General features: G+C 43.8%; 1 protein-coding gene across 1 annotated transcript in view; it reads left to right on the forward strand.

Moving 5' to 3' along the window:
* TRAPPC9 (trafficking protein particle complex subunit 9) overlaps window positions 1–9,959 on the forward strand; it is a 499,166-nt gene extending 489,207 nt beyond the window's left edge. Inside the window, exon 23 of the mRNA XM_062626937.1 lies at window positions 6,930–9,959. Coding sequence (XP_062482921.1) covers window positions 6,930–7,109 — 180 coding nt within the window. The 3' untranslated portion in view covers window positions 7,110–9,959. The remainder of the gene's footprint in view (window positions 1–6,929) is intronic.
* The last annotated feature ends 1,778 nt before the right edge of the window (window positions 9,960–11,737 follow it).

The following is an 11,737-nucleotide window of genomic DNA, read 5'->3' on the forward strand; positions in this document are numbered from 1 at the left end:
GAAAATGTTTAGTGATATTTCTTTAAGGCATAGAGCCCTGCTCATGGAAGAAAATTCTTAGAACAGTGTATCTAATGCTGTCAGAGGGCCCTTCATTCCCTGTAATAACTAATTCAGTAATGGAAAAAAGATTTCAGAAAGCCACACCTGGTTTGGGGGCAAGACGAAAGTGCTGGTTTGTGCATTTGATGCTTCAGGGAAGAATGAACATACCAAAAGTTGTGTTTGTGGTCTGAGTTTGGCAGAAACTCAAACAGACACTGGTTAAGAAACCAAAGAATCTCGTGTTTGGGTGACATGAAAGACATTCAGAGTTCCTCTTTTTATATAAGTGAAAGCTGAGACACTTGAGCCAGATTCCCTGCTGGTGTAACTCACTGCTATTAAACCTGTGTCCATTATTCTTATAAACTGAGCTCATGGAGCCACAATCATTTCACTTGTTAAATGGAGGTGAATTGGGATGCTGCTTTTTCCCAGCTGCTTGTTTCTGCCCCTCTGCAGGGAAGATGCTCCCTTCCTTCCAGTACCCATCATGAGAGACTGTCTGAGCATTTGTTTTCTTGCAAAGTTGGTCAGTTTAGCCCAAACTATGTTTGTCAGCAGTTTAAGCTAATTGGGCTGACTTTACACTGACACCGGCAAGGAGGTGGTGACATGATTTATTGCGCTGCTGAGCTGGGGGCGAGGAAGGATGGAGAGCTAGCATATGGTTTGGCGTGCCAGTAGTGGGTGGTCAAGAACCAAGCAGGAACATCAGGTATTACAGCAGGACAATGATACTTCTCACATCTTAAAAATTTGGTCTGTAGTCATTCTGCTGCAGAAACTCCATTATTGGTGCTGAGCTGAATGTGATTTCTCTGGGGAAGAAAACAGAACCCAGACATGCTCTGCTTTCCTAATGTTCATTTCATCTTAAGCCTCATGCTCAGCAAATCACAGTTATTTTTGTTTCCAGACTAAAAAGTTTCAGATCAGTTTCTGCTGCTACCTGGGAGGCAGGGGATATACACAGGCATTTTCAGTATGCACATGCTGCTTCACAGCATGAATATAAATTGTTTAAAGGGTAAAAGTCGTACGATTTCATATTTCTCTTTCTTGCGGCTTGAAGTCCAGGTTAGATGATTTATCTTGGAAGTAACGTAGTGAGTGGTTATTCACCTTTTTGTGCCCTTACTTCAATTCAATGCAGCAGCCGGGGTTTGTGTCACAAAGTCTCTGCTGGGATATACTACTTCAAAAAGCAAATTCCTTTTACTGAAAGGTTTAAAGGATATTGAGATATTTCCATGCATTTTAAATTAAGTAGAATCTTTATTTTGAAGCACAACTTCTAATTTGGTTAACCTTACCTTTCTGTGCCTGTATTTAACAGAAAAAGAAGCTTCATCAGTTATCATTTAGATAGCAGACATCTTTGTTCTTTGTGGGGTTTTGGAAAATAAGATAGCATGGTGCTCCCCCATCCATTAAAATGCATTGCATTTTTTATATCTTTATACTCACAGCCTGAAGTTTGGCTTTAGCCATATTATAAAAAATTTTTAGTTATTACTAGTGGTGGATTGGGTTTTTTTGCTAATTAGTTGAGAAGAGTTCATTCTTTCCAAATTAAAACCAAAACCTGTATCTTCTGTAGAGCTTACTGTATCTACCTTCCTTCATCCTTCCTTGTTGCCCCTGCTTTTGCCATTACTATTCTCAAGCAGCTTTCTTAACTTCACGTGTTATCACACACTAGCTCAAGTGATTGGCAGTGGGAGATGAGGAGAAAATCATTAGTAGATGGTCATTTTGCATCATCTCAGGAGCTATGATGAACGTTTGCTCACTTCTGGCAAGTCCTCTGTGGCCTATCTGGAACAAGTTAGTTTTCTTGGCAGTGTCTTCCTCACACTGTAAACTCTTTGGGGCAGCGAACAGTAGCTGGCACTAGCCCTAATCTCCAGCTGAGCTCCCTAAATACTACAGCAGGAAAAATAAGGAATAATTAGTTCTATGCAATCACAGTCCCACATGGTAACTGGGAAGGATTAGAGGTAGAAACTTAATTTTTCTTCTATCTCAGTGGAACAGAGGGGTGATGTGGGCATCTTTTTCTTGATTCTTCATTTTTTTCTGGGGTAGAAGTTTCCCATCTTTGCTTTCCATGGTTTGGTAGAATTTTAGTAAAGCTGTTTCAGCTCTGGTTCAACTCAGCAAGCAGGTATTCAACAGCATCCCAGATCAGCACAACATATAGGTACATATCTAGGCAGTGACACTGCGAGAGCTGTGTGCTTCTAGATTGATTGACAATACAAATTTGGTCTGAATCAGGCACGAGTATGTGATCTTCATGTTTCTTGTTTGGTAGATGGATCATGCATTGCAGTCAGTGGTAGAAACATGTAACTTGTGTACACATCTAAACAAGTCACAGTATCACAGTATCACAGTATGCTGGAGATTGGAAGGGACCTCAAAAGATCATCTAGTCCAATCCCCCTGATAACGTTACACAGGAATGTGTCCAGGCGGGCTTTGAATGTCTCCAGGGAAGGTCCACAACCTCCCTGGGCAGCCTGTTCCAGTGTTCCGTCACCCTCACTGAGAAGAAGTTCCTTCTCAAGTTTAAGTGGAACCTCTTGTGTTCCAGTTTGCACCCATTACCCCTTGTCCTATCATTGTTTGCCACTGAGTACAGCCTGGCTCCATCCTCGTGACACTCCCCCTTTATATATTTATAGACACTAATAAGGTCACCCTGAGCTCCCTTTGCAGGTAGTGGAGAGCAGCTCATCAGGATTGATGGAGCTTAAGGGGGTATTTTGGGGGTTGGAGCGAGTCCAGAGGAGGCCAAAGAGATGCTGGGGGGCTGGAGCAGCTCTGCTCTGGAGCCAGGCTGAGAGGGTTGGACTGGTTCAGCCTGGAGAAGAGAAGGCTCCTTAAGGGGAGACCTTAGAGCAGCTCCCAGAACCTGAAGGGAGACTACAGGAAAGCTGGAGAGGAGCTTTGTACAAGGGCCTGTAAGGACAGGCCAAGGGGAATGGTTTTGACCTGCCAGAGGGGAGATTGATATGAGCCCTTAGGAAGAAGTTCTTCCCTGTGAGGGTGCTGAGGCGCTGGCACAGGGTGCCCACAGAAGCTGTGGCTGCCCCATCCCTGGCAGTGTTCAAGGCCAGGTTGGACACAGGGGCTTGGAGCAAGCTGCTCTAGTGGAAGGTGTCCCAGCCCATGGCAGGGGGTTGCAACTGGATGAGCTTTAAGGTCCCTTCAAACCCAAACCAATATATAACTCTGGGATTACCTCATTCTACATTTGATGAGATGAATCCTTGTGTTGAACGGCTGACTCAGATGTGGACATCCACTCCACAGACATTTGGGTGGATTCAGTTCCAGACTGAGACATCTGAGTGAGTAGGTGTCACCATGGGATGCTGGCCAGCTAAGCTCCCATTAGTCAATGAGGATGTAGTCTGCAGCTAGTAGAACCTGGCTTACACTAACATAGACACCATGGGTGAGATTCAGTTGCCTAAAAGTAGGTCTCTACCATCCTTTAGGTGCTGTGGGTATCCCATCTGGCCTCCACCTCCTGCCAGAAATCCTGTAAATCATCCTTTAAATCTTGCCAGTGCTGGGCACATGTCTCAATGTCTTAGATCATCCAAAATGTGATGAGATGCCTGTGTTTAGGCAGCTGTACCTTGACTCTAGTCTGGCTTGGTAGACTATTGTGTGTTTGCTCCAGTGGCTGCATTGACTAGATGTCTTCTTATTGTAATAGGAGCTTGGATATCTGGTGTGCAGAGAGACACCAAAATGTAGGTGGATTAACTTCAAAATCAGTGTTGTACCTGGTACACCAGCTGGGCTGGATCTGTCCCTCTCCTGACCTGCCTGCTGCTCATGTACCTATGGTGTTCTGGAATGTTTCTAGGCAGCCCCATTAGAGAAGCAGCCTTACTTTTCATAGTTACTATTTTGGAAGAAAGTTCTTGTAAGTTCTGCAGAGCCACTTACATCCCAGCAGTGCAGAGGTTTCAGGCTACTTTTGCTTCTCTATTTCTTCCCAAGCCACAGGTGTTGGTTAGAGTAGTGGTGTATAAATGGCCATACAGACCGGATAGTCCCCAAACAATGAACACTGTTGTCTGGTCTGTGCGTACTGCACACAGAGAAATGGGGTGCAGGCAGAACAGGACACATACCACTACCTGCCTCATTGGCTCTTCTCCTTGACAAGTGGTAATGAGTTTAAACTTAAACAAGGAAAATTCAGGTTAGATATAAGGAAGAAATTCCTTACTGTGAGGGTGGTGAGACACTGGAACAGGATGCCCAAAGAAGAGGTAAATGCTCCCTCCCTGGCGGTGTTCAAGGCCAGGTTGGACACAGCATTGGGCAACATGGTCTAGTCTGAGATGTCCCTGCCCATTGCAGGGGGTTTGAACTGGATGATCTTAAGTTCCTTTCCAACCCAAACCATTCTATGATTCTGTGATTCTATAATTCTATGACTGGTGCAGAGACTTGTGCTGTAAAGGCAGGAGGAATGAGCAACCACATAGGCGGAACTTCAAATGAGTGAAAAGGTCGCATCGATGCCTGAAGCCACCTTCCTGCTTGTCAAGGGCTCTGATCAATGCTGTTACAGATACTTCCTCATGGTGCAGATAGATTAGGAAAAATAGACTGGGAGCTTGAAAAAGGTATGGGTCCTGAGGAGGCTCCGTTTGTTGTTTGCCTCCACCCGTTGCTGGCATTAGTGTCTGCCCCTGATGCAAGTCCGCATCAGTTCCAGTGAGGTGGAAATAAGGCAGGAGGGGAAGGAAACAAGAGGGGAGACAGCTTGATGTTGTTCTGCATGTCCAGACGCAATGCCAGAGGGCAAGAACTTATACCCAGAGAGGAGGGGAGATGCCAAGGACAGGGTCAGGAGAACAGCTGTGGCTCCTTTGATCATTCACATGGATGATAGGATGCCCATGTGAGTTTGCTGTAGGTCAGCAAAAGTGCTCAGCATCATAGCCAAAGGGAGCATGGGCTCTGCCAGCTCTGATGATGTTGTGTTGCTTGTGATCAGCCAGGCCCCTGTGCAGGAGCAGCAATTTAGGGGGGTTCAGCAAACAAGCCTGATACCCCAGGGGTCTATACATGGTGCATGTCTGCTGCCCAAAGGACCCAGCAATAAAGGTCAAAAAAGCCTCTAGAAGAGGAGAAAACAGAAACAAACAGCTCATTCCCCTCATAACTGAAAGCTACAGATAACCTTCCTCACTGGAAGTGGTGGAAGGCAACTTTCAGCTCTCAGGCATATTTCTGAGGTGCCCAATATCCCTGGAAATTTCTCCTAGTGGTTCATTTGGCGGTGTTCAAGGCCAGGCTGGAGAGAGCGTTGGGTGGCATGGTTTAGTGCGAGGTGTCTCTGCCCATGGCAGGGGGGTTGGAACTGGATGATCTTAAGGGCCTTTCCAACCCTAACTATTCTATGATTCTATGATTCTATCCCCCCCCTCTCTAGTGGCTCATACATAGAAGAAGGATGATGGTCTAGTCATCATCCTTGTTCTGATCTTCCTATGCAATGGCAAGATGTCCTTCAGCATAGACACTCCATAGACCCTTTCCCAGTTAATGCCCCATTGTTGATATCCCAGTTTACCATATGACCAATTTTTTTTTGTAGTGGGCAAGAATCCTTATAACCTGTCTCAGAACCTTAGCCTTATCCCTTCACTGTTCCAGGTGGTGATGTCCCATAAGTTCCCAGTGATGTCCCTTTCTTTTCTCCCCGAATCCACTCAAGTCCAGCACACGTAGAGAGCTCTCTGCTTCAGCATCCAACACCAGAGTTTCTGTTGTGATTGGGTTTGGGTCTTGGTTTAGCTGAGCAATGGTAGGTCATGCTGTCATTTGGAAACAGCACTGGACTCTGTAACATGATGAGCACTGAAGCTTTTGCAGAGGACCAAAGAAAGGCTCGTTACCAATGAGTAAAAAATAATATATATGGACACCAGCTTACCCATGGAAGTAGGGATGACCCCATGAGTATATCTTGAGTTGATGGTTTCAGGATCCGTAGAGCAGAAAGAAACTGGTAAGATGGCTTGGCTGAGGGAATACCAGTACTGAGAAGCATCAGGTGCCCTTTATTGGTTCTTTTCTGCTGGGATGAAGTTACCTTTCCCAATTTATGTGAATAAATTCCATTCAGTTGAATGACTTTGTGCCGTTTCCATGTTTTGTATCTGCAATAACTTTAACCCAATTCTAGGCACCCAGAAACTGGCTTCAACATCTTGTGGAAGCAGATATTAATTCAAACATTATCACATGCTGAACAGTCGTGGGAGTGTGAAAGTTGGGAATTACTTAAGTGTCTTGCTGAAACGATGGACTGAGATACATTATTTGTTGTAAAGATATGGATCGTAAGTGGTTTTGTGATGAAGGGAGATACATAAATGTAGGAACAGTGTGAACTCTCTATTTAATTTGGACAAGTTAAATCAGGGTGGCTACTTTCTGTGGGATTTTTCTTGATAATTATTTCAGTGATGGTGTATATTAAAGATTCCTGTTCAGAGTCTGCAGTCAGATTGTGTCTGAATAATAAGTGGCATGAATTTAGTTATTACTAAGTTGTTAAATGGTGTTTAACCATATGTTTGACATGAGTTCAGAGATATGATTTAGGCCTGATTTGAGCTGTGCCGCAGTTTTGCTGCACAAGAGAATAAGGCAAGATTTAATTTTCAATGCTCCAGTTTTAGCATTACAAGAAAAGGGACAAGATCTTTATTCCTCTATGTGTGAAGGCAATATTGAGATGTGAATCTACAATGCTTTGAGATCATCTGAAGGAGCTACTGAATTGCAAAATGACATTGTTATTGGTTTAATTATACTGAGTTTCATGTTCTCTTTTCCAGGTGAAGCCGACCAAAGACTCTGTGTGCTTTGGAGCACTTCTCTTTCTCTACACGGGCGATTTCTACCTGAATATCAAATTCCATGAAGACAACTGCAGCAGAGAGCTGCCTCTCTCCTGGTTCTGCCTTCCTAGCGTCCACATCCGTGCTACAGAGCCTGTGGTCCAAACTAAGCTGTAAATATGATGTGTGCTGTTTGATTAACCACAGCGCACAGAAATGCTTGGCACATCCTCTGCTTGACCCCAGCTTGTTTCTGTCCAACCCCAAGCCACAGTCCCTCCTTTGGAGGAACAGCTGAACACTTTCTGAATTGGCTGATAGTCATTTGGGCAGCTGCTTTAGCTAATTTCAGAGAGAGACAGAGAGACAGATTATAGCTATGCTAGAGTTTTCCTCTGCTTCAAAAAAGCCTTTGAAACTGCTAATATATGCATTATACTTCCACAAACTCTATTGATATCAATGGGTTTGAAAGGGTCTCGAGGGCTGAATTTAAGAGGGCTGAGTTTAACCATGTGTTTGAAGGTCTCAATTCCAAATTGAATAATCCCAGTTTAGCATTTTTCAACAGGAGTTGTGTATCTGTATGAAATTACTCCTGGCTTACACTGGACCTGTGACATGTACCCTTGAGGTGTAGGTCTCTCTTAGGTTTTTTCACAGGCTTGTTCTTGTTCACTTGTTTGCTGAGTATTTGGTATCTTTGGTCGGAAATAGTAGTGGTGATGCTTCTTCCTGTGTTACTGAAAGTAAGAATAGCAAATGTGCCTCCAGCTATTCAATTCCTCCACTGAGCTCAGTGCCACTTGCTTCGGGTAAAATCACTCCGTTTAGTCTGGTAGATCTGTGAACAAGGGAGGAAAGCAATGAACAGCTAAAGAGTTAAAGAGTTTTGTCCTTCAGAAAGGAAATGAGCCAAGTTTTGGGGTTGCCCAGGGCTTGCCTGTGAATTTGGGCTTTCACAGTTCTGTTTCATACAGCCACTTGAAATGATTGAAGACAAAGAGAATTAATCAGCTGGTCATTAATATCACTTTGTGTGAGTTTTCATAACTTTTCTGATCAGATTTTCTGTGCTAATAGACTGGGCTCGAGACTGGTTGGTTATGTGGTTGTGTTTTTATATAAATAGACCTGCATTTACCCCATGTAAAGCATGGAGATGTCTTAGCTGTATGATTAATATATTATTTGTTGGACCATGTTTCTAAACTGTCTCAATCTTTTCTTAAATTAACAGCCTGCAGCTCTTAAAATTGGTGGTAGATGTGGCAGGGGCGCTCCAGGTAGCTCACTCAGTAGGTGCTGAATCTACATGCACAACCTCTTTGCAGACTTTCTGTTTGCTTAGGCTTCATCCACATGTAGGCACGCCACTTCATGCCTGACCTGGTCCATCCTGCTCATGTGATGCATTAGCCCAGGTAGCGCATTCTGGCTCTCTGCACCATGCCCAGATGTGTCCTGTGTTTTCTGTAGGAATGACAGGGCTCAGAACACAATTCATTGCATGTTTGCAAATGACTGTAATGTATTAATCGGAAATGTATTTCTGATTTGAGGGAACTATAGCTACAGCATGATAGCTGTATTTCCACTGTATGCAGGGTATTATCTCTAAAGACCTGTATTTTGGCAGTGTTACCAGTGTTTGCTCTTGAGCCATGGCTTTGTACACAGCTTCAAATGCCAGAGTGGAAGTCTTATATCTTAAACTGATGGAAAACTGAGACCGACTGAAGATTTACTTGCAATGATGTACTGCTCTGTCAGGTGCCATCATGCAATGTCCAGTAAGAAAACTGTTCCTTAGACTTGAGCAGTGGCTCTGGGATAGAGACAGCCATGGAAAGAGGGTCCAACCAGCCAAGTTAGGCATGATTTTGGTGTTGGTGGAGCTTGGTTGAGCAGGTTATGCCATAAGACTAAATTCTCTGTCACTAGATAGGTGGTACACACTGACAGATAAGATCACAGGAGAGCAGGAATTAAACCAGTTAATCTCTGTAAAAGCTTGCTTTTGACATGTGTGTCTGTACTGTGTTACACAACACTGTTACAGCAAAATCCAGATTGGGTTTTATTCAGTATTCCCAGCAGGTAATCTGCAGATGCTAGGAATGCAGCTAAGGCTTTGTAAGGACCACTTGCATTTGAAACAAACACATTGCAAAGCAGATGCTGTTGAAGTCAGGATGCTTCTGCTTACCCATCTAAGGGATCATTTCCTTATGTTAGTTTCTCTGAGGAGATACTGTTCTGTGAAGCTTATACTGAGATGCAACACTCCTTTGCTGTTTACTTATAAGGCATCCTGATCCACAGTCTGCTGAAGCTGTTGGAATGGGATCAGGTTTCATTATAACAAAAGCAAGCTGCCTGTTTCCTACGTATCCAATATGCCATTATAAATCTGCCATATGTGCTCATAAATACAAGATTTTTTATGTGAGCTGACCCTTAATGGTTTATCTGTTCATTATCTAGTAGACCACCCTGTCCCTTGTCAACTTGGATGCTTAGTTGCTTTTGGCATTTATGATATCTTTCCCAATTTTCTCACACTTCCGCTTGTCTTGGTGAGAGAGATAAAACACAAGAAATTCTTCCTTCTGGGGGTCATTTGTGACTTGTCCAGAAGGGGAATATTTAAGTGTCAGCATGAGTTGGAGAAGAGTGAGGGGAAGATACTTGAAATGAGAACACTTTGTCACTGGGGTTGCTGTCAGGGTTGGACCTTGCAGTGCTTGAAAAAGTGGTGATACTTCTTTTGATCTGCTCTCCTTTCTTGGAACTGAAAACTTGCTTTTATCTCTCCAAACTACCCAGCTATTATTTTGAACAAGATGAGCCAAACCGTGCATTGTTACACAGGTGTAAATCTGATACCATCTCACTTGGTTGAATTAAATCGTTCCTAATTTAAATCACTATTGCTGAGAGCAGATGTTGGTCCAATATATGCATTGGAGAAGTGTAAGTTGTGTAAATTGAAATGTCTGAATAAATACTGTTCTGTGTTATTTACACCTCTGCCTGTCTCTTCTGTCTGTAATACTTGATAGTGTTCTTCTGTAGCATAATAACGTATCTCTTGATGCTGCATTCTGTCTTCAAAAGGATGTATTTGACACTGGAACTGAAATTTCAGCCTTACTCACACTTTCTCTTCCTAGATGAAGTCAGAGCAGACGAAGGATTTGTGACTCCTGTGTTGGTGTCCATTAACTGTCATCTGAGAGGAGAGAGATGCACTCACGTGAAAGGTTACTTATGCCTCAGTAGCCTAATATTGATAAGGAGGGCGGTGAAACACTGGCACAGGTTGCTCAGAGAGGTGGTGGATGCCCCATCCCTGGAAACATTCAAGGCCAGGCTGGATGGGACTCTGAGCACCCTGATCTAGTTGAAGATGTCCCTGCCTATTGCAGGGGGGGTGGACTAGATAACCTTTAATGGTTCTTTCCAACCCAAGGTATTCTTTGATTCTGTAAATTTATGATCCCTCCATCCTCTACAAAAACAGCTCAAAGGCTGAAAGAAGGACCACTTAGGGAGGTAGTATATCTGGGAAGACTGACAGAAGGAGCTCAAACAAGTCAGGACATCAGATGGTGCACAGGAAACAAGTGCTTTCTGTCAAAGAGTCCTGATGCTCCTCTATTTGGTTTCCCAGTCTAGAAGATCTGAAGCTTTCCTTAGTGAAAAGCCAGATGCACTCCTCCTTCCTTGGATCTGCTGTCTTGCTTCCTGGGCGTGGGCAGTTGTCTCTCACTGAAATGGGACTATCCATCCATCCATCCCACTTTCAGTGTGCACACTAGAAGTGTCTGCCAGCAACATGGAATGTTAAGCATGCCTTTTAGAGCTCTGGGCTTGCAGCTGAGCTGTTTGGGCACAGGTTGCATGTGAAAGCTTTCCTGCAGGTATGTGCTTTACAGAGGTTTTAAACACAAATGCTCTTTTCTTAATACAGAACACACACGGATTTCATGCCCAGTGTTCAATGCTACATGTTTGTTTGCTTTTGCAGATCATGCTGGGGCTTACATCAGCATTCTTGGGTTTTCCAGCATCTTTTTAGCTCTTGCTTTTTCATCTCTTTCTTACTTCATCCTTCCCATCAGCACTTCCACTCACTACATTTCTGCTTTTCTTTGGTTGATTCTAATAGAAAGCATCAACTTATGCCTTTCTTCTTCTCCCTCCTTCCTCTGCATCTTTGCATCTGAGCCCTCCTAACAAAACACTTTGGTCGTTTACTGGGGAAAAAAAAAGCTTCAAACCTGAAATTGTTAAACTTGTTTCTCATTCCTCTTTTATTTCAGTCGAATGGGACCTTGTTGATTTTATTACTATCTGGTGTTGCTTGTTTTAGTGACCGTCGTGGTTTAAGCCCAGCCGGCAACCCAGAACCATGCAGCCGCTCGCTCACTACCCCCCTTCCTGCCCCTGCTCCCGGAGGGATGGGGAGGAGAACTGAAAGCATGTAACTCCCATGGGTTGATATAAGAGCAGTCCAGTAACTAAGGTATAACACAAATCACTGCTGCTACCACTAGTAATCATAATGATAAGAGAAATAACAAGGGAACAGATTACAACCACTCAGCACCGGCTTACCAATACCCAGCCCAACCTGAGCAGTGATCTAGCCCTTCTGGGTAACTGTCCCCAGTTTATACAGTGGGCATGACGTGCTGTGGTATGGAATACCTCTTTGGTCAGTTTGGGTCAGGTGTCCTGTCTTTGCTTCCTCCCAGCTTCCCCTCCTCCCTGGCAGAGCATGAGACTCAGAAAGTCCT

Source organism: Pezoporus occidentalis, unplaced genomic scaffold (genome assembly GCF_034315485.1).
Source record: "Pezoporus occidentalis ecotype Australia unplaced genomic scaffold, CSIRO_AGI_Poc_V1 ctg3, whole genome shotgun sequence".
In the NCBI taxonomy this organism is placed as follows: Eukaryota; Metazoa; Chordata; class Aves; order Psittaciformes; family Psittacidae; genus Pezoporus; species Pezoporus occidentalis.